This window comes from Carcharodon carcharias, chromosome 6 (assembly GCF_017639515.1).
Source record: "Carcharodon carcharias isolate sCarCar2 chromosome 6, sCarCar2.pri, whole genome shotgun sequence".
NCBI lineage: Eukaryota > Metazoa > Chordata > Chondrichthyes > Lamniformes > Lamnidae > Carcharodon > Carcharodon carcharias.
In genome coordinates, this window is record NC_054472.1 from 167,835,053 (window position 1) to 167,858,731 (window position 23,679).

General features: G+C 43.7%; 1 protein-coding gene across 5 annotated transcripts in view; it reads right to left on the bottom strand.

The window, feature by feature from the left end:
- dennd3a (DENN/MADD domain containing 3a) overlaps window positions 1–23,679 on the bottom strand; it is a 144,690-nt gene that overhangs the window by 24,940 nt on the left and 96,071 nt on the right. For all 5 annotated transcript variants that reach the window (XM_041189871.1, XM_041189870.1, XM_041189867.1 and 2 more), the window contains 4 exons: window positions 17,492–17,751; window positions 16,695–16,862; window positions 10,926–11,055; window positions 10,380–10,478 (listed from right to left, as the gene is read on the bottom strand). In XM_041189871.1, the coding sequence (XP_041045805.1) occupies window positions 10,380–10,478; window positions 10,926–11,055; window positions 16,695–16,862; window positions 17,492–17,751 (657 nt within the window). The remainder of the gene's footprint in view (window positions 1–10,379; window positions 10,479–10,925; window positions 11,056–16,694; window positions 16,863–17,491; window positions 17,752–23,679) is intronic.

Here is a 23,679-nt window from a genome sequence, read left to right on the forward strand (position 1 = left end):
TGGCGTACCACAGGGTATTTATTCGTCATTTATATAAACGACATAGATGACTATGTGATGGGTGGGATTATTAAGTTTGTGGATGACACAAAGATTAGCCGGGTGGTTAACAGTGAGGCTGAGTGTCTTGGGCTTCAGGAAGATATGGACGGGATGGTCAAAATGGGCAGATAAGTGGCAGATGGAATTTAACCCTGAAAAATGAGAGGTCGATACACTTTGAATACTTCCTTGTCAAATTACTCCTTCCGATGAAAGGCATGACACTAGGAAGCTCTGAGGAACTAAGGGACCTTGGCGTGTGGGTCCATAGATCTTTGAAGGCAGAGGGGCATGTTGGTGGGGTGGTGAAAAAGGCATATGGAACACTTGCCTTTATCAATCGAGGCATAGATTACAAAAGTAGGGAGGTCATGTTAGCGTTATATAGAACCTTGGTGAGGCCACAGCTGGAGTACTTTGTGCAGTTCTGGTCGCCACATTATAGGAAGGATGTGATTACACGGGAGGGGGTGCAGAGGAGATTCACCACAATATTGCCTGGGATGAAACATTTAGGTTATGAAGAGAGGTTGGATAGACTTGGGTTATTTTCATTGGAGCAGAGAAGATTGAGGGACAACCTGATTGAGGTGTACAAGATTGTGAGGGTTATAGACAGGGTGGATAGGGAGCAGCTGTCCCCCTTAGTTGAAGGGTCAGTCATGAGGGGACACAAGTTCAAGGTGAGGGGCAGGAGGTTTTGGGGGGATGTGAGGAAAAACTTTTTTACCCAGAGGGTGGTGATAGTCTGGAACGCACTGCCTGGGAGGGTTGCCTCACATCCTTTAAAAAGTACCTGGATGAGCACTTGGCATATCATAACATTCAAGGCTATGGGCCAAATGCTGGTAAATGGGATTAGGTAGGTAGGTCAGGTATTTCTCACATGTCGGTGCAGACTCGATGGGCTGTAGTGCCTCTTCTGCACTGTCTGATTCTGTGATTCTGTGAATTGAGAGAGGTGATGGTAAATTTGAGCTGGGTGCCATCAGTGTCCATGTGAAAACTAATGCTATACTTTTGGATGATGTTGCCGTAATGAGAAAGAGGGGGCCAAGGATAGATCCTTCGAGGAAACCAGAGTTAACGGTGCAGAAGCAGGAAGAGAAGCCATTGCAAGTGATACTCTGGATGTGAGTAGATAGATAAGAATGGAACCAGGTGAGAGCAGTCCCAACCAGCTTTTTTTATTCTTTCCTAGCATGTAAGTATTTATTGTCCATCCCTAATTGCTCGAGAAGGTGGTGGTAAGCTCCCTTCTTGAACTGCTGCAGTCCATGTTGCATAGGTGCATCTACTGTGCTGTTAGGGAGGGAGTTCCAGGATTTTAACCCAACAACAATGAAGGAACAGCGATATATTTTCAAGTCAGAACAGTGAATGGCTTGGAGGGGAACTTGGTCGTGTTCCTATGCATCTGATGCCCTTGTCCATCTAGATGGTAGTGGTTGTGGGTTTGGAAGGTGTTGTCTAAGGCGCCTTGGTGAGTTCCTGCAGTGCACCTTATCGATGATACACACTGCTGCCATTGTGCGTCAGTGGTGAAGGAAGTGAACATTTGCGGATGGGGTGCCAATCAATTAGGCTGGTGGATGGTGTCAAGATTCTTGAGTGTCATTGGAGCTACAATCATAACATAAGAACTAGGAGCAGGAGTAGACAATTCAGCCCCTCAAGCCTGCCCCACATTTCAATACGATCACGGCTGATCTCATTTCGGCCTCAACTCCAATTTCCTGCCCTCTCCCCCATAACCTTTCAACCCATTACTAATTAAAAATCTATATCTATCTCCTTAAATTTATTCAGCGTCCTGGCATCCAATGCACTCTGAGGTAGTGAATTCCACAGATTCACGACCCTTTGAGAAAAGTAATTCCTCCTCATCGATTTAAATCGACCACCTCTTAGCCTAAAACTATGGCCTCTCGTTCTAGAATGCCCAAGGGGAAACATCCACTCCACGTCTACTCTGTCTATCCCCTTTGGCATCTTATATACCTCAATTAGATATCCTCTCATCCTTCTAAACGCTAGCGAGTATAGGCCTAAACTGTTCAATCTCTCCTCATAAGATAAGCCCCGCATCTCTAGAATCAATTAGTGAACCTCTTCTGAACCATCTCCAATGCAACTTCATCCTTCCTCAAGGGGACCAAAACTGCACACAGTACTCCAGGTGCGGTCTCACCAATGCCTTGTACTGTTGCCACAACACTTCCCTATTTTTATACTCTATTCCTTAAGCAATAAGTGCCAAAATTCCATTTGCCTTCCTTGTTAACTGCTGTACCTTCATACCAGCTTTCAGCAATTCATGCACGAGGACACCCAGATCCCTCTGCACTGAAACATTCTGAAGTTTCTGTCCATTTAAATAATAAGTCACCTTTTTATTCTTCCAACCAAAATGGATAACCTCACACTCATCCACGTTAAACTACATCTGCCAAATTTTGGCCCATTCACCTAACCTGTCCATATCCATTTGCAAATTCCTTATTTCTTCATTGCAACTTATTTTCCCACCTATTTTGGTGTCATCTGCAAATTTAGCTATAGTACCTTCTATCCCTGAATCCAAGTCATTAATATAGATTGTAAATAGTTGGGGCCCAAGGACCCAACCCTGTGGCACCCCACTAGTTACAGCTTGCCATCCAGAAAAAGACTCTCTGCTTTCTGTTGGTTAGCCAATCCTCTATCCAAGTTAATATATTACCCCTAACTCCATGTGATTTTATCTTGTGTATTAATCTTTTGTGTGGCACCTTGTCAAAGGTCTTCTGGAAGTCCAGATATACTTCATCTACAGGATCCCCATTATCCACTTTGCTTGTCACATTTTCAAAGAACTCTAGCAAATTAGTCAAACACGATTTACTCTTCATAAAAACATGCTGACTGATGGATTGCATTTTCACTTTCCAAATACCCCATTACTACTTTCTTAATGGATTCCAACAATTTCCCAACGACAGACATTAAACTAACTGGTCTATAGTTTCCTACTTCGTGTCCCCGCCTTTTTGTATAAGGGCGTTATACTATCATTTTTCCAATTCACTGGAACCTTTCCAGAATTCAGGAAATTTTGGAATATTATAGCCAATGCATCCACTATCTCCACTGCCACTTCCTTTAAGACCCTGGGATGTAGGCCATCAAGTCCTGGGGACTTGTCACCCTTTAATCCCAATAATTTGCTCAGTACTTTTTCTCTAGTGATGGTGATTGTTCTAAGTTCCTCCTTCTCTATATCCTCTGCACTACCTGTTACTATTGGGGTGGTACTCGTGTCCTCCACAATGAAAAACTGGAGCAAAATATTGATTAAGCATTTCTGCCATTTCTGTGTTCCCCAGTATTAATGCCCCAGTCTCATCCTCCATTCACTTTAGCTACTTTCTTTCCTTTTATAGACTTGTGGAAGCTTTTGCCATCAATTTTTACATTTTGCGCTAGCTTTCTTTCATAATTTAATTTTGTTCTTTTTATTTTTTTAGTAACCCTTTGTTGATCTTTAAAAATTTCCCAATCTTCCAGCCTGCCACTGACCTTTGCAATTTGGTATACCTTAGTTTTTGCCTTTATATTATCTTTAACTTCCTTGCTTAGCCATGGATGCCTTTTCCCCTCTTACCATCCTTCTTCCTCTTTGGAATATATTTTACTTGGGAGGAATTGAATATCTCCTTAAATATCTGCCGCTGTTCATCAACTGTCCTATCTTGTAGTCTTCCTGCCCAATCCACTAGGGCCAAATCTGCCCTCATGCCTATGTAGTTACCTTTGTTCAACTCCAGAACACTAGTGTGGGACTCAAGTTTCTCACTCTCAAATTGAACTTGAAATTCTATCATGCTATGATCACTCTTCCCTAGAGGGTCCTTTAAGAGATCATTAATTAATCGCATCGCATTACACAAAACCAAATCCAGAATAGCCTGTTCCCTGGTTGGTTCCACAACATATTGCTCCAAGAAACAATCTCTAATACACTTGTATGAACTCTCCCTCAAGGCTACCCTTGCCAATTTGATTAGTCCAGTCTATATGCATATTAAAATCACCCATGATTATTGCCTTTCCTTTCTTACATGCTCCCAGTATTTCCTGGTTTATACTGTGCCCTACTGCTGATCTACTGTTTGGGAACTGATAGATTACTCCCGCCAGGGACTTCTTTCCCTTGCTATTTCTTAGACTGACTCTACGTCTTGGACTCCAGTGTCTACATCATTCCTCACTATAGCACTGATCTTTTCCTTTACTAATAAAGCTACACCACCTCCTTTTCCTTTCTGCCTATCCTTCTGAAACACTGAGTACCCTTAGATATTCAACTCCCAAACCTGTTCTCCCTGTAACCATATCTCAATAATCACCACCAAACCATACCTATTTACCTCTATTTGCACTGATAACTCATTAGTTTTATTCCGAATGCTACGCGCATTCAGATACAAAGCCTTTAAGTTTGCCTATTGTCAATTTTCCCTACTCTTATATGATTCTTTGGTGCAATATGGCGTTCACACACTCTGTCCCTTCCTTTCACTTTTTGGTAACAATCAGCCTAGTCACTAACCTGCATTCTTACCCCTCCTTAAACTTTGATTTTTTATATTTCCCTGTATCTGAACCCTCCCCGCCCAACTATTTAGTTTAAAACCCTATCTACAACCCTAGTTATGCGATTCAACAGGACACTGGTCCCAGCATAATTCAAGTAGAGCCCATCCAAATGGAATAGCTCCCTCTTTCCCCCATACTGGTGTCAATGTCCCATCAATTCGAACCCATTTCTCCCACGCCAATCTTTGAGCCACACATTTACCTCTTTAATCTTATTGACCCTGTGCCAATTAGCTCATGGCTCAGGTAGTAATCCGGAGATAATTACCTTTTTGGTTCTGCTTTTTAATTTAGCCCCTAACTGCTCATATTCCCTCAGCAGAACCTCTTTCCTCGTTCTATCTATATCGTTGGTACCCACGTGGACCACGACAACTGGATCTTTCCCTTCCCACTCCAAGTTCCCCTGCAGCGCAGATGAGATATCCTTAACCCTGGCACCAGGTAGGCAAAACAGCCTTCAGGACTCTCGATCCTGGCTGCAGAGAACAGTATCTATTCCCCTAACTATACTATCCCCAAATCCAACTACATTTCTCTTTTCTCCCCCCAGTTGAATGGCTCCCTGTACCACAATGCTATGGTCAGTTTGCTCATCCTCCCTACAGTCCCCGCTCTGGTCCACACAGGGAACAAGAATCTCGAACCTGTCAGATAAGGGCAAGGGGTAAGGCTCCTGAGTGCTACTTCCTGGATCCCTCTACCTGCCTCACTCATAGTCACACCCTCCTGTCCCCTGGCCAAATTTAAGGTAGCTAAGCTAAGGGGCGTGACTGTCTCCCGAAACACAGCGTCCAGGTAACTCTCCCCCTCCCTGGTGTGTCACAATGTCCGAAGCTCAGGCTCCAGCTCCTCAACTCTTGAGCCGGAGTTCCTCAAGCAACCAACATTTGCTACAGATGTGGTCACTAGGAACCACAATGGGGTCCACCAGCTCCCACATCATGCAGCTACAACACATCACCTGGCCCTGCGTCTCTATTTCATTTAATTAGTTTTTCAATTTGTTTTTAAATTTCCTACTGGTCTTTAGTTTATCAATCTGTAAAATATTTCTCCTACTTACCTTTGATCCAAAAGCAAGTTAGAATAGACATTCAAAATACACTTTTTAAAATCAGCTGGAACTCACTCTCTCTGCTGAGTTGAAGCTGAAGTGTTAGGCTTCCGATCCTGGGCCCCAGTAGTCACCTTTAATCTGAAATCAACTTAGAATAGGTAGTTTCTTCCCAATGACGGTGACTGCAGAGGACACTCTTCCCAGACTTCTTCACATCGATAGTGACTGCAGAGGACACTCTTCCCAGATTGCTTCACAGCAAGCGGAGGGTATTCTGTCACACTCCTGACTTATGCCTTTTAGATGGTGGACAGGCTTTGAGGAGTCAGGAGGTGAGTTACTTGCCACAGGATTCCTAGCCTCTGACCTGCTCTTGTAGTCTCATTATTTATATCGCTAATCCAGTTCAATTTCTAGTCAATGGTAACCCCCTCAGGATGTTGACAGTGGAGGAATTCAGCGATGGTAATACCATTGCATGTCAAGGGGCGAGATTAGATAGGTTAGATTCTCTCTTATTGGGAGATTGTCATTGCCTGGAACTTGTGTGGTGCGAATGTTACTTGCCACTTTTCAGCCTAAGCTTGGACATTGTCCAGGTCTTGCTGCATATAGACATGGACTGCTTTAGTATCTAAGTCATCACGAATAGTGCCAAACATTGTTCACTGATAATTGCACCTCCCCACTTCTGACCTTCTGATGGAAGGAAGATCATTGATGAAGCAGCTGAAGATAGTTGGGCCTGGGGTACTACCCTGAGGAACTCCTGCATTGATGTCCTGGAGCTGAGCTGCCTGACCTCCAACAACCACAGCCATCTTCCTTTGTGCTAGGTATGACTCCAACAAGCAGAGTTTTCCCCACTTCCCAGTGACTCCAGTTTTGGTAGGGCTCCTAATGCTATACTCGGTCAAAAGCTGCCTTGATGTCAAGGACAGTCACTCTCACCTTACCTGTGGTGTTCAGCTCCTTTGTCCATGTTTGAAGCAAGACTGTAATGAGGTCAGAACCTGAGTGGCCCTGGTGGAACCTAAACTGAGCATCAGTGAGCAGGTTATTGCTAAGCAAGGGCAGCTTGATAACACTGTTGATGACACCTTCTATCACTTTACTGATGATCGAGAGTAGACTGATGGGGCAGTAATTGGCCAGGTTGGATTTGTCCTGCTTTTTGTGTCCATTATGTACCTGGGCAATTTTCCACATTTCCAGGGAGATGCCAGTGTTGTAGCTGTACTGGAACAACTTGGCTAGGGGCCCGTCAAGTTCCGGAGTGCCAGTCTTCAGTACTATTGCCAGAATATTGAAAGGGCTCATAGCCTTTGCAGTATCCAGTGCCTTCAGCCATTTCTTGATGCCACGTAGAGTGAATCAAACTAGCTGAAAACTGGCATCTATGATGCTAGGGACCTCCGGAGGAGGCTGAGATAGATCACCCACTCAGCACTTCTGGCTGAAGATTGTTGCAAATGCTTCAGCTTTATCTTTTGCATTGATGTGCTAGACCCCTCCATCATTGAGGATGGGGATATTTGTGGAGACTCTTCCTCCAGTGAGTTGTTTAATTGTCCACCACCATTCACAACTGCAGAGCTTCAATCTGATCTGTGGGTTGTGGAATCACTTAGCTCTGTCTATCACATGCTGCTTACGCTGTTTGGCACAGTAGTAGTCCTGTGTTGTAGCTTCAACAGGTTGACACCTCATTTTTAGGTATGCCTGGTGCTGCTCCTGGCAAGCTCTCCTGCACTTTTTGAAAAAGGGTTGATCCCCTGACTTGATGGTAATGGTAGATTGTGGAGCATGATGGGGCATGAGTTTACAGATTGTGGTAGAGTACAATTCTGCTGCTGATGACCCACATCAGCTCATGGTTGCCCAGTCTTGCGTTGCTAGATATGTTCGAAATCTATCCCATTTAGCATGTTGGTATTGCCACACATGATGGAGGGTATCCTCACTGTGAAGACAGGACTTCGTCTCCACAAGGACTCTGCGGTGGTCACTGCTGCCGATACTATCATGTACAGATTTCACCTGCGGCAGGCAGGATGTTGAGGCTAAGGTCAAATATGTTTTTCCCTTTTGTTGGTTCCTGGCTAGCAGCTATGTCCTTTAGAACTCGGCCAGCTTGGTTAGTAATAGTGCTACTGAGCCACTCTTGGTAATAGACATTGAAGTCCCCCACCCAGAGGAAGTCTGGCCTAGTCGGCTATTGGAAGGGAGGAAGCTGATCTCAATCCATGAGCAGAATAGAGTGGACAGGGTAAAATTGTTTCCCTTGGAAGAGTATTCTGGAACCAGGGGACATAGATTCAAGGTAAGTGGCAGAAGGTGTCGGGGGGACATGAGGAAGAACTTTTTTTACGTAGAGGGTAGTGGGTGTCTGGAATTCGCTGCCCAAGTTGGTGGTAGAAACAGAAACTCTAAACTCTTTTAAAAAGTACCTGGATCTGTACCTTAAGTGCTGTAAGCTGCAGGGCTATGGGCCAGGTGCAGGAAGGTGGGATTAGAAAGGGCAACTGGGTGACCTCGGGCTGGCATGGACAAGATGGGCCGAATGGCCTCCTTCTGTGCTGTAACTTTTCTCTGGTTCTATGAAACAGGGGACAGTGATTTAAGAAGATGGTTTGCAGTACAGAAATGAAGCCAGACCTTATCGTTGCATTTGAGGATGTTCTTGGAACAGTGCCCAGTTTTCGCAGACAGGGCCTGACAATGCTTAATTTGGTCTAGCCAGATCTGCTGGTGAATGTAAAACTAGTTGTCTGCCGCATGCTTTCAAGTCTACATACCTTTAACTAAGGGAGCGGAGATGAGGGTCATACCAGGGGAACAGCAGGGTGAGAATGAGTAACGGCTTTATTGGGGTCTAGGATATCAAGTGTGAAGATGAGGATGTGGTTAAGCAAATATTTGGCTGGAAAATACTTTTCAATGTAGTAATTTTAAAAACTGAGATCCATAAAAAAATAAGATATTTAGCCCAAACTGTACAGTAATAGAATTTCCTTACCCTTCCTAACATTTATTCCTCCTTTCCATTCTATCCTAAAGGCAGGAATATCTGCTGGGATTCACTGGTGTCAATAACTATTTTGCACATCACCTTTACTTAAGTAAACATACTGCTTGGATATCCTCACTGTACAAGGCCAATAACCAAGTCTAATGCACACAATAATATAAAAGCAAAATACTGCGGATGCTGGAATTCTGAAATAAAAACAGGAAATTCTGGAAAATCTCAGCAGCTATGGCAGCATCCATAGAGAGGGAAACAGTGAGAAGCCAATATGACTCTTCCTCCGAATGGATGCCTACAAAACTTGAAAAAACAGGTTGAATAGTGATCAGCAAGTGAGTGTATTTATTACACCTTCACTAATGAGAGCCATACAGATGGGGAAGCTTAAAAATAATTTCTTTTAGTCATCACTGATTTGCTGAATTTCATGTTTTTTAATACTTTGGAAGATAAAACAGATGACAGCCCTTCAAAGCAAAATAAACATGTTCAATTTTAGAAGGTTTGACACAAAATTATTGGTCCAGATTTTTTGGTGAGCAACAAAGCAATGGCACTCATGCTGACCTCAAAGAAAGCTGCTCACAAAGACCTAGTATAGCTATTCCAAACTATGGATCTCAACTCCCAGAGGGACGAACAATTGGGGTTGCGAGCTCCCTCTCATGTGAGGCAACAATGGTGACTGTGGAGCATTCACACTGGTAGGTCAGCCCTGGCATCAGCTCCAGGCCTGGTGGCATGCACACGCACAATTTTTTTTTCTTGCCATGATTCGGTGGGCATGTCCTAAGGAAATAAGCTCAGAGGTCCGATCACTGTATTGAACAGAGCCTGCAAAACGGTAGGTGAAACTGTGGTGAAGTTGCTGTCTACCCTCCAAGCACCCCCCGCTCAGCCCAAAGCCCTGCTCCTGCTCTCACAGCTTTGCCCTCTGTTCTCACAGCTCTACACCCTTCCATTCTCACATCCTACACTCTTTCTCGATATTTCACACCCTCCATACACTCTTTCCCACTGACCCCATATTAATGCTGGAAAATCTGTGTGACCCCAGAGTTGGGGGGTCGGGGTAGTTTGGGAAGCATTGACTAGTGATCTCTGTGACACAGACTTCCCATTTCCCAGCTGTAGCTCAAATCTAGTACCAAGCCAAGCGGGGATCTCCTTGCATGCAGCAGCTGTGATGTCAGCAAGTAGGTAAACAGCTAATCCCATTTAAGCATTCTCAGAAAGCAAACCAGTAAGCTGAAAGCACTTCACCCATCACTTTTAATTTAAAATAGCAAAATAAAAGATGATTAAGATTCAAAAATGTGTAAATTTTCAGACTTTTGCAGCTAAACAAAGAATAGAAGTTCGCATCAGTTCAAAGGTTTCCTATTGATTGCAGGGGCACCTGAGCAACGCACCCCCTAGGAGAAGCATAGAATCACTAACAGCAGCATCTGAATTTCCGCATTATTCTATAAATATGCTGTCGCTTTCAGAGGAGTAATGACAGCAAATGTTTCAGTCATTGCTGCTGAAAAATCCAGGCTAATACATAAACACACTAATGCATTATATTCAGTAAGTAGTTACTAAAACAATTGATTATTTTCTTACCTGGTGTATACAGGAGCACATTCACAGCCTGACGACTAGTTTGACCAGCAGAAGGATTAATCTTGTGTTTTAAAGTCTCTGAAGTTGTTTTAGGAACCACTAGAATAAATTCACAAAGCAACCAACTTTAGGCACAAAAGTCTAAGTATTAGAAAATGCTGGCAATAAACAGCAAATTAGTAAACGTCGTTAATGGGAAATCAAAAATTTGGGTATATTTTGAACATATGAAAATTCTATGCCAATGGCCATTAACTATCTGGTCTCTTTCCATGGACCAGCTGCATATTCCAAGAATTTTTTGTTTTTGTTTTAAATCGAGCATTTGAAATTTTTCGTAAGTTAGGTAATTAAAATGGGTTCAGTTTACTCATGAGTTGCAGTGCACTGCACTATCATAGTAGTCTTTAAAGAAGTCAGCATTGGCTAATATTTGTATTTATATTTATATTTAATTTGTAATAGGCAATTAATGTTGACCTCATGTCTGTAAAAAAAGACCATTTTAAAAATCAGTAGAAATAACAAAGATTTCCTTATTCTTACCCATATTCTTCATCTGATCAAAATAAGCCAACTTGGAAGCTGCATAAATCGCTCGAGGTGACTGCATACATCCAACCACAGCATCCATCAATAGAACATTGGTTAATGCTTGCTGAATATACTGTGGATCCTAAAAATGAAGTTGAAAAATTTACCTCTATTGGCAAATTAAACATTGATGCATTGCTGAAGTCTTGTAAATGTTGAGGTAATATTGGCTCCCATAATAATTCACTAGGCTATTGAAATGATCAAGGTCTGGATTTTAGAAAAAAAAAATACTTAGGTCTGGAATCTATGTTATGAGGTCCCATTAATTCTAGCATTCCTAAACAGTGAAATGTTCCTGTGCCCTTTTCCCTGCAATTGCTGATTGTTATACAGTGAAAAGAATTTTCAAAAAATACGAAATATGGATTTAGCACAATTGTGACAAAAACACATTCTCGAAAACAAGGTGCAGTCAAATTAGACCAAATTCTGCATAGAATTGATCGTGTACACAACAGTCTGATAACCAACCCACTTTGCGCTCATAGAAAAGTCATGATTGAAATCTGCCACTATTGTGATTGCAACAGGCATGCGTTTTCCTTTCTTGTCATCCAACATCTCTCCCCAATGTTTAACACAAATAACTCTACCATCCTCCTCAACTATCCAGCTCCATGTCTGCACATGCATGGTTCCATTCTTAGTTATCTGGACAAAGCAAGCATATAACCGATATTTGCACTTCCTGTCTCCCAGGCATCATCATCTTGCAAGTCCCAAAGAATCAGTCAAGGCTGTCTACCCATGCCCCCCAAGCCTCCCGCCCTGTGCCCTTTAATTTCATCAATATACTTCATTTTGATTATATTATCTCTGGAATGGAGTCAACTTTCACACCATGTCCACATGCAGCAATACCTGCATAACATTCAGGCTTGGGCTGATAGATTGACAAGTGCTGGGCAATGACCATCTCCAACAACATGGGAGTGCTGCCTTGGGCTGTATTAAAGTGCTTAAGTTGGAGTTTGGTGAGAGAGGGACTTTTAAGGGTTAATTTCTATCTAAAGTCTAATCTTTCTTTAATTTAGCAACTAACAAAGTGGCCCTTGGGCTGGGTGAAGGTGACTTTTAGCCCAGTTTTAAAACCGGAGTTATACAGGCTCTACTTGCAGATGCAGCTAGTTAATTAGACAACTGGCTTAAACAGGTTTTCAGAAGCTAGATTTAGACAGTATAAAAGCAGGCCATCTACGGTGCTGCTTTTGTCTGCACTGCAGTCCTGGTTTGGGCTGCATAAGAGTGATTAAGTTAGAATTTGGTGAGAGAGGGAGTTCAGAGAAGAGGGAAGGATGGATCCTTTCATTTTCTACCTTTCCTCATTAGAAGAGCAACAGCCTTGGTAAGTATTTCTTCTGTCCTTAATATTCTCTAAACTAGAGGAAGTAAAGGGAGTAATTTAAGGGTAAGTCATGGCAGGGCAGCTTGACCAAGTGGAATGCTTATCCTATGTGACGTGGGAAGTCAGGGAAACTTCCAGCGTCCAGGGCGACCACATATACAGAAGGTGTCTCAAGCTGCAACTACTTGCAATCCACGTTTCAGAGCTGGGAACTGTGGCTAGGGTCACTATGGAGCATTCGCAAGGATGAGGTCTTCATGGATAGCATATACAGTGAATGGTCACATCACAGGTAAAGAGTGCACAGACAGAAGGGGAATGGGTGACCGCCAGACTGAGTAAAAGTACTAGATAAGTAGTGCAGGAGACCCCTGGGTACAACTCCCTCTCTAGCAAATTTTCTGTTTTGGATACTGCTGGGGGAGAAAGAATGGGAGAGCAATAGCAATGGGGGATTTTTCTTCAGGGGAGCAGACAGATGTTTCTACAGCTGCAGACATAATACCAGGATGATATGTTGCCTCCCTGGTGCCAGGTCAAGGGTGTCCCTGGTGGGCTGCAGGATGTTTTGAAGGAGGGAGAGAGAACAGACAGAGGTCATAGTCCATATTGGTACCAACAACATAGGTGAAAAAAGGGATGAGGTCCTGAAAGCAGAATAGAGAGGGCTGGAAATAAATTGCAAAGCAGAACCTCAAAAGGTAGAAATCTCAGGATTACTCCCAGTGCCATGAGCTAATGAGATCAGGAATAGGAGAATACACCACATGAATGCGTGGCTAGAGAAATGGTGTGGGATGGATTCAAATTCCTGGAACCAATTCTGGGGATGATGGGACCTGTACAAGCTGGCCAGGTTGCACCCCAGCAGAACCGGGGCCAATATCCTTGCAGGTGTTTGTGGGGATGTGGGGAAGGGTTTAAACTAGAGTGGCAGAGGGATGGGAACCTGAGCGGAGAAACAAGAAAGGGAAACAAAGATAGGAATGAAAGAGAGAAAAGTGGAAGGCAAAAGTGGAATGCAGTGCTAAAAAGACAAATCTAAAGGCACAATATTGGAATGCACGAAGCATTCACAATAAAATAGACAGATTAACACCTCAAATAGATGTAAACAGGTACAATATGACTGCGATTACAGAGACATAACCATTGGGTGATGAAGGGAAGGGGGGGGAGAGGGGGAGGGGAAGGAGGGGGATGGGGAGGGGAAGGAGGGGGATGGGGAGGGGAAGGAGGGGGATGGGGAGGGGAAGGAGGGGGATGGGGAGGGGAAGGAGGGGGATGGGGAGGGGAAGGAGGGGGATGGGGAGGGGAAGGAGGGGGATGGGGAGGGGAAGGAGGGGGATGGGGAGGGGAAGGAGGGGGATGGGGAGGGGAAGGAGGGGGATGGGGAGGGGAAGGAGGGGGAGGAAGGGAGGGGAGCGGGGGGGGAAGGGAGGGGAGCGGGGGGGGAAGGGAGGGGAGCGGGGGGGGAAGGGAGGGGAGCGGGGGGGGAAGGGAGGGGAGCGGGGGGGGAAGGGAGGGGAGCGGGGGGGGAAAGGGAGGGGAGCGGGGGGGAAAGGGAGGGGAGCGGGGGGGAAAGGGAGGGGAGCGGGGGGGAAAGGGAGGGGAGCGGGGGGGAAAGGGAGGGGAGCGGGGGGGAAAGGGAGGGGAGCGGGGGGGAAAGGGAGGGGAGCGGGGGGGAAGGGAGGGGAGCGGGGGGGAAGGGAGGGGAGCGGGGGGGAAGGGAGGGGAGCGGGGGGGAAGGGAGGGGAGCGGGGGGGAAAGGAGGGGAGCGGGGGGAAAGGAGGGGAGCGGGGGGAAAGGAGGGGAGCGGGGGGAAAGGAGGGGAGCGGGGGGAAAGGAGGGGAGCGGGGTAAGGGGGGAGGAGGAAGGAGGGGAGGGGGGAAGGAGGGAAAGGGAGGGGGTCAGGACGGGGGGGGATCGGGACGGGGTCGGGAGGGGTTCAGAGAAGGTGCGGGGTAAGCGGAAGGAGTGGGGAGGAGTGTGGAGGAGGGGGTCGGGGTGGGTAAAAGGGTAGCAGAGGGTCGGTGGCAGGGAGGGATCAGTGGGGGGGGAGGAGCAGGGGCACAGGAGGCGGCAAGTGGGGGGGGGGGGAATGGGCGCAAGAGTGGGGGGGAGAATGGGCGCAGGAGTGGGGGGGGGGGGGAAATGGGCGCAAGAGTGGGGGGGGGGGGGGATAGGTGCAAGAGTGGGGGGGGGGGGAAATGGGCCCAAGAGTTTGGGGGGGGGGGCAGAGGTTTGGCGGTTCAAGGTCTATTTGTGTGTGTGGGTGTGGGTGTGGGGGTGGGGGTGTGGGGGTGAGGGGGGGGGGATTCCCATGGTTAAGTAGGGTCTTTACAATGGTTTCCCAGAGGTTAGAAGGGGTTTTAATTCTTCTTTTTCTTGGTAACTGTTGGTCTAACCCCAGTGGAACCATCAAAGCTTGGGATTTAAATCCCGTTTTCGGATGGTACCAGCACAGCGCAATTGTCCAGAGGAAGTGTGCACTTCTGGGCAATTGCCGTGCAAACCCTTGACTGGGAACTTGCAGGGGGATTCCCCACCGCATCTGTGGGTACCTCCCAAATCTGACGCTGGGGAGCATGTAAGTTACAGGCCTATATCTATCTTGCACCCTAACATTCAGAGTAAGTATGAAGTATAGGTAAATTAACAAGCCAACTGCAGTCGAATACAACACACTACACAAATGCCAAATGCGACAAAAACAGATTCCATGGATTTCACAATCCCACCCAGGCGTCTGTAACAGAGTCAACCAATCTCACTGAAACTTCATCTCTCTCACAAGGATTTCCAATCTTCACCTTCCAAGATTCTGCCTTGGAATTCCCTTCAAAAGTCACTCCAACTCGAATGGTTTCAATTACAGCCCACTTCGCAGAGTTTTGATCCCATTCTCCAAGATTCCGTTCTGCTGAGTACACTCAAGCATCAACTTACAAGCACAATATCAGCTCCTCAGCCCTGCCAAGCAGAACACGACTGCTCCAAAGGGATACTTTTGCCCCACAGCTTGCAGTCACCAACCTTCTGTTACCTCCTTGGATAGTTAGGGCTTCTCCTGAGCTCACTTCAATTGCCAGGTATTCCCCTGAGCCCACTCCATTTAAAGAATGCCACCTGCAGCCTTTTCCATTCTTTCTAATGTAACTGGGATCTCTTCCTGTCCCTGTCCTAAAAACTGACTGACTGAAACTAACTGCCTCAGAACTGCTGTTCACTGAGCCTTGAACTGATCTGGTGACCTATCAAAACGTTCCCAGGAGGGTCCTGCCTTTGTTACTAGGCAGGAATCAATCAATCAATCTAACAATCATTGGAACATCCTATATTTTAAATGTTACAATCTTCACAGACTACAAGCTAACATAGCATAGAGAGGCACAGAAAGAAATGATTTCATAACAGTACCCATCAGCCTTTTTCTATACACCTTCCTATTAAAGTCTTCATCTGAGTCCCTTACAGCAGCCCTCCGAGCAGCTAGCACCTATGTCTCCAACCTGGCTGCAGGTCATTTGTACCCTGTGTCTTACCTAACTAACTCTCCTCTCATTTAATGCTCCTCTGCTTCTCTCAATTCCACAATCACTTCTTCACTGTTAGACTGCCTATTTGATATTTTTTTGGATGAGTCTCAACTTCCTTCAACTCAGCATGATCATCATTTTAAACGTTGCAATAAGTTCCACTCTTTTGCTACCAAACTCCTCACAAACTTGCTTTGGGAAACTAAACCATGCACAACCTCACCATCATGTTTTGCCTTGACAGAGCTTCATACCCTACATCCTCTTCAAGTCTGCTTACTTCCACATCTGTAATGTTGCTAAACTTCACCTCTCTCAAGCCTTTCTGCTGCTGAAAACTTATGAACTCCCTAGATTCTGTTACCTCCAGATTTAATTACTCATACTCTTTGCTGACTTACCATCATTCAGACTCCATAAGCTCCTGCCTGCCCAAGATACAGATGCTGTCACCTGTTCTAAATTAAAATCTTCCTCATCCACCAGCTTCACCAGTCATTGCTTGCCTATATTGTCTCCCTACCCTCTAAAGCAATCAATTTTAAGATCTTTGTATTAAGCTTTAACTCTATCCACAGTCTTGCATCCACTGCGACTAGGGATTCTCTCTTAATAAAAAGCCTATTACTGTCTTCTCTCATGCAAAATAATACTGCAAAGCCAGAACATGCTGGCAAGAGACCATAAGACCAGTCAAAAGATCATAATTTCCAATAAGATTTTTGTCAAATGAAGAAAGTTGGTATACCTGTTGAAGTCATTCAGCAATTTGGATTATTTAAGAGCCACAATACACATTTAAAATAGCAAGAGTTTTAAAAACCACCATCAAACCTTATGTTTATCTGCCATTGTTTTCCCAGCCCACATTTCCTTCACAATTAATTGCCAAAGATCACGTTCATTCTTCAGGTTTCCTATAAACGGTTCTTTCAAAGTAGTTTTAATTTTTAGAGCAGGGATTCGAAGTGGGAAAAACATCACTGATATGTTTTCAAGTTCCTAACAATTGAAAAGAAAAATATTGACAATGAGAAACAAAACACTTTAGAGGTGACTTACAGTTTAGAAGTCTAGCTAGTGTTAATTTGTGTTAACAAGAATCGTATAAAAGGACAATAAAGCATCAAAGCAAGTGCTTGACCTCCTCCTCTCACTTCCATCCAAAGAAAAGTAATTACAACGGTGATTGAGGATTTCTAAACTATTTTTAAACTTCCCATTCAATTAAATTTTTATCTAATGAAAATCAAAGGATCTCAATGGTTAACCATTTCTAACACAAATTCAGTGTTTGATTTGAACAACAACAGAGCCCATACTTTTATCTTTAAAAAGTCTGGCTAGATCCTACAGATAGAATATACATTGTTCCTTCACAGACCACTAATTAAATAATTATCCCTTTAGAACAAAGCTGTGAAATCTTGAATGATTTGTGTATCAAATAACTGGTCAACTGTGGTGTAGGAAGAAGATGGACTTATATAATTGGGCAGCAACCTTGCTTTGGTTTCCTGTTTCACATTATTTGTGTAGAGGAAAGGGTTACAAAGCATTACTTGTGTAGAGCAAAGGATTACAAAGCATTCAGAAAAGTCTAATTCGTATGAACTATTCCAAAGCATTACCTGTATGTCTCTAAATTTGGCAATCTCAACATAGCCAGGTCTTCCTTCTGTAAGAAGGAACAGTCGCTTCTGTGTCAATGCAATTTTGCCAACTCCATAATTGGTCTTCACAGATGATGACAATTTATAGACACATTCATTTTTGTCCAGGTGCTCTATCACTTCCAGAGGCAGATTAACTTCTTGTGCCTCGGTCTCAGATTCCTTCCAAAAGTTGTAAAAGTCTTTAAATGTCTCAGGATCAATCTGTTTCAGATGTCCTTAAGTTTAAAAGGAAATTAAACTTTATTGCACAAATCACATTAAATAAAAAACCGAGAACCAGCACTTGTTTCAAAAATTAAGATTCCTTCTAAATAGAAACTAAAAGAAATCTTAACAGCAATGTGGTCTTTTATGATAATATTCACACAAAGCAAGAAAGTCAAGTCAATCTTAGTTTTTATTGGACACAATATTCAACATCTGTGAAAATGAACTTGATTGAGTATTCCACATTTACGGTATGAGCAAATTTGGGGGAAGAAATAAGGACTGACTTTCCAAATGTGTGCTTCCAGCAGAAATCCTCACCTCTGGGCAAAGGAGGCATTCACTACAAGATTTTCATTCACATTAAATGGATACAAAATTGTGGGAAGCACCAAGATTTCTTAACATGCTTCAAAGTAGGCAATACTCAAATTCATAAAATTGACCCTAAAAAATACATTCTTTTGGCAATGAAATATTGTGGCATGTTGGTACAGGAAGTTGAAGCATCAAGGCTGAGTTTTTAATGAAGTAACCGGACTTTGACTGAATTCTCCTTCACTAAATTATCAAATTTACTGCATGACCGTGCAAGGCTAACAAATACAAATCAGCTCTACCCCACAAGCAGAAAAAGAAAATATTAGATCTAGCCAAGCAACAGTAGAAGCCTTAAGGGCTATCTGAAACCTAAATAACTCACTACAATTCCTATGTGTAAAATCAAAGAATTATACAACATAGCAGTCCATTCAGTCCACTGTTCCTGAGCCAGATCTTTCAAACAATATCCACTTAATCCCATTCTCCAATTGTAAATTTTACACTTGAAATTGATTGATTTTTGCTGAAAAAAGAGACATGTCAAAGCTTTTCTTCTTGCACTCATCAGGACACTTCACAAGGATACCAATATAATGACGAAGTGTCCTGATAAGTACAAGACGAAAAACTTCAACATCTCTTTTTTCAGCAATACTCAAGTTCTGTACTACCAAACGACTATTTGATAAATTTTTGTTAGCTAAGGATATTGAAGAACATGGGGTTAAAGCAGGTTTATGGAGTTAGGTCACAGATCAACCACATTTTCACTGAATGACAAAATAGGCTTGAGGGGCTAAGTGGCTTACATTCCTATACATGTTTTCTTTTTTATTTATACACTTCTGCACTGTGTAAAAACACTTTGCTTTAATAAAACTAGGACACTCAAAATTTGTCAATTCTGTTAAATTCATGTTTCTCTCTGAAGAATTCTGGGGTGTCAGCCTTGGCTCATGAGAAGCACTTCTGCCTTGAAGTCAGGCAGTCATGCGTTCAGGTCTCATTCCAGATGCTTGAGCACAAAATCTAGGCTCACTCTTCAGTGAAATACTGAGGGATTGCTGCATTGTCCAAGTGCCATATTTTGGCCGAGGGGTTAAACCAAGGGTCTGTCGGCCATCAGGCAAATGCAAAAGATCTAAGAAGTGCAGGAGAGTCCTCCCTGGTGCCCTAGCTAACATTTATCCATTTAGCAACATTGCTAAGATAGTTATAATGGTCATTGACCTCCATAAAATTCATGGATTTCAACCCAGCCATTTTAGTTTTTCACATTTCCTGTTCAACTCAAAAACATAATGAACTACTCATCAATGAAAATATGCTAATCACTATGGCAGGATCAAACTTTTAATCTCCCTGTTATCATTTTTCAATCAGCCTATCACTGAGACATAGGGCTGGGATTTCAGAGCCAGGAAGGCTCCATGGACCTTCAAAAATGATGGGCAGGACCCGGATGCGATATTCCCACCCCCATTTGTGACACAGCCCATTTTTATCAGTAGGGAAAAGGGGACAGGGTGCAAATCACACAGAAGGCAAACCTGAACTCAGCTGGACCATTTGAACTTGGTGTTGAGCTCCAACAGACCCTATTTTGGCTGTTTCAAGGATCTTAACCCACAGTGTGGGAGTCTCAAATTGATGCAGTTGACGTAAGTGCTCTTGAAAGATCAAACCAGTCTATTTAACAGTCACGATCTGAAGTTTTTTTTTTAAATCCCCCACTCTTTAAACTGTAAAAAAGAAACACTGGTTGCAACTGTTAGCAATTGCTTAAAAAACCTCTGCTGAACTGCTCTGATTGACAGGCGAGCTGGTATAGCCTCTGTTCAGTTTCATAGAATTATATGTTGATATTTCTCTAATATTTGGCTGAATTTCAAAAGCTAAAATTATCTCAGCAGAGTGTTCACAGTATGATTGACAGCTTTAAAAGGCTATTAATGAATTAGGGGTTATGAACATAAGTTAGTATGTTTTTCTAAGAGATTAACCACTTGAGATTTAAACGCTTTGATGCTTTCATGAATGGCAGTTCTTTTCACTATCAAGTCTATATGTGACACCCAGGACCTGCCTATCATTTTTGAAGGTCCGTGGAGACTTCCCAAGTTCTCAAAAATCCAGCCCCATGTCTCAGTTATTTTTTTTCATCTCTGCATGCCTCCTGAGATCTGCCCATGGTGGATACTGAGTGAATTGACATTAAGTTGGCATGGAGAGTATGAGAAGCTGGGGGGCATGAACTGGCATGAAGGTATCAGAGGCCATGGGGTGGTGGGTGGAAGCATCAGTTGGCATGGGGTATGAGGGCCCATGAGGGAAGGGCAAACGGTTGTGAGGAATTAGGGTTAGGGAGCTTTAAATCTTCTAAAACAACTGGGACCAAATCCCAGAGGAATGAGGTGTGCCTCCTAACCAGCCCACCTCAGCATTCATCTACACCCATGTCCTCTTAACATCATCTTCTGAGCCCAAACTTCATCCTGCAACCACCCCTTGGAGTAAAAAAAATCTCACAATTTGGGGCACTTTTTAACCGAGGCAGGTCCAGTGGGTCAGAAGATTCCCTGACTTAGTAACCAAAATCCAGCCCATACAGGGCTCTCCCCTTGGGCTGGATTTAATGGAGGTGATGGGGGTATGGGGTGGGGAAGGTGAGCTGGAGCCCCATGTTGAACCTTTTTAAGAAAGGCTCACCAAATTAAGTGCCATTCAGGCACTTAACTGGTCAGCAGTGGGCCTTCCATAGGATCCTTGACCCCAGGAACAGAAGTCCCATCTGCCAAGAGCTGCTGGCCATTCAGAAGCCAGCAGCTGTACTAAACAGCAGTGTCGCTAGGGAGGCGGTGGATGCTGCCAATACAACACCCATCCAAGGTCCAGTGCTGTCACTGGATCCCAGGTTACAGGTGAGTGATAAGGGAGGGGGTCAGCAACAAGGACCCTATCAGCAGGCAACCCCCTCCTTCGATGCCAGGTGACTCAATCAGGCACTGTGTGCCTTTGAATGACTGACGACCCCCTCCCTCCTCTGGGAGCCTACAAGCAACCCCACACAAGTTTGCTTGTTGTGCTTCCCCTATCTTGAGCCTTCCACATGGGTGTGGCCAGCAGCAGTGTGATGAGGCCTTTAAGCAGGCCTTCCCACTATGGACTTGATCTGGGTGGAGGCAGGAAGGCAGGGGGAGTCCCCACCAGTCACCCTCCTGACTGATTGGATGTACCCCACAGCCACCAAACTCGCCATGGGAGAGGGCATTAAATTCCAGAACTTGTTTCACCCCCAAGGTTCTTAAATTTCACTAAGACTTTCTTGGTCAACTTTTACATTTGTTAAGTCTGTCCTTATTACAGAGCCCATTTTGTATCAGGAGTGAGGAATCAGTTTAGATTGATATTTAAAACTGTATTGAATGTCAACAAACAGATCTGTATGATATATAGAATCATAAAATCATGCATCCTTTAGGTGGTACATATACATAGTGCACTGGTGATAGAGGGAATGAACATTTAACTGGTGAATGGGGTGCTGATCAAGCTACTGAATGTTGTTGCAGCTGCATCCACCAGGCAAGTGGAGAGTATTCTTGCACATTCCTGACTTAAGACTGAAAGGTAGTGGAAAGGCTTTGCAGGGTTTGGCATTGAGCCACTTGCCGCAGAATACTCAGCCTCTGAACTGCTCTCGTAACCATGGTATTTATGTGGCTGCTTCGGTCAAGTTTCTGGTCAATGATAAAATGATAAACCCCAGATTGTTGATAGAGAGGAATTTGGTAATGCTATTGAATGTCAAGGGCTTGGATGTCGTTCTGATCTTGTTACATGCTGACATGGACTGCTTCATGCTCGCACAGTGTCACAGTCACTTATTCCCCCTATGCTTGTTGACTTACATTGACTTGCAGTTTGGCAAGGCCTCGATTTTGAAATTCTCATAATTGTTTTCAAATCTTTCCATGGCCTTGTCTCATCCTATCTCTGTAACCACCTCCAGCCCTACAACCCACCAAGATCTCTGCACTCTTCTAATTCTGGCCACTTGCACAACCCTGATTTTAATTGTTCTATCTTTGGTAGCTGTGCCTAGGTCCTAAGCTCTGGAATTCCTTCCCTAAAAAATTCTTTTTGCAGAAGGGTGATGGGATGCTTTGTCGTAGAAACTTTGAAGGCAAATTAAATAAGTATTTGAAGCAAAGGTGGTACAGGACTATGGCGAGTGTATGATGCTGTGGAATTAGTTTTCAATTAGTATCTAAAAGATCTAGCATAAACACAATGGGCTGAATGGCCACTTTATTTGCTGTAAACATCCATGGCGTGGGTACAGCTGCAACAACATTCATGTAGTTTGACATCATTCTCTTGGGCAGCACCTCACTCACCAGTTCAACATCCATTCCCTCCATCACCAGTGCACCAAGTGTATGTACTATTTAAAGGATACACAGCATGAAGTCGCCAACTCTTCTCTCAAATGCGCAACCTCAATCACCTCGAAGGATAAGGGCAGCCGGTGCATGTTAACACCATTACTTAGAGTCATACACCATCTCTACTTGAACATATATCACTGCCCTTCATAATCACTTGGGCAAATCCCTCAAACTCACTATAAAACAGCATTGCAGATTTACTGTCACCACAAGGATTGCAGCAGTTCAAGAATGCACCGCACCACTACCTTAAAGGTCACCAGGAATGAGCAATAGATGCATGCTTTGCCAATGCTGCCCATAAAATGAAAATGAACGAAAGAAAATTTAACTCTTACAACAGTAGATAACTTTGTGAAGTTTCTACAGCAATCTGTACATGACAATATTGTTAAAAAGTAAAAAGGGATTAATACGGATGTAGAATTGTTAGTGTTTGGAGATGGCCCAGCATTACATTTTGCTTACCAGTCTCAGCCGATAAATAAAATATTGATCTTGAAACCACTTTAGGCGTTGGATATTGCTCCAATGTCATGTCACGATAATTAAGGTAGCTCTTTTCAGATTTGACTGAGGGAAAACAATAGAGGTAAAACGAAGGAGAACTGCACGTTTCTAGAACTGGGTGAAGGATTATCTCTTTACTTAGCTGTTAAATAAGCAATGCAAACAGAAGCTGGCCTGGACCTAACTTTTAGTAATACCTCAGGCCAACATTTAGGAATCAACATTTATGCAACTTAAAGGACGTGGGAACTGACATTCGTGAAACTTTAACTGATAAAGGTGCAGAAATGTACCTGGAAGGCTAGTAAAATTATTATTGGCCTGAATTTTGCAGTCAGAATAATGGGGAAGCTATTAGTCCTAGTCTTTATTACGGAATAAATCGGACAGCAACTTCTGGCATCCGTACACATGCAATTAAATGTGAAAGGTGCTGTTAAATTTGCCCTGCTCTTCTACAAGCTTTGCTACACCATACTCACCAAGAAGCTAAGCATCCAAACAGATCAAGTGTGTGAAGTTGCTTTCTCTTCCCCCAAGCCCCCTGAATTTTCAGATACACTATTCCTTGCTTTTTCCTTTAGTTTCAAGTTATTTCTTACCTCTGGTTACCATGGTTGCTTTACAGGGGTATATGTTGATCTTATATCT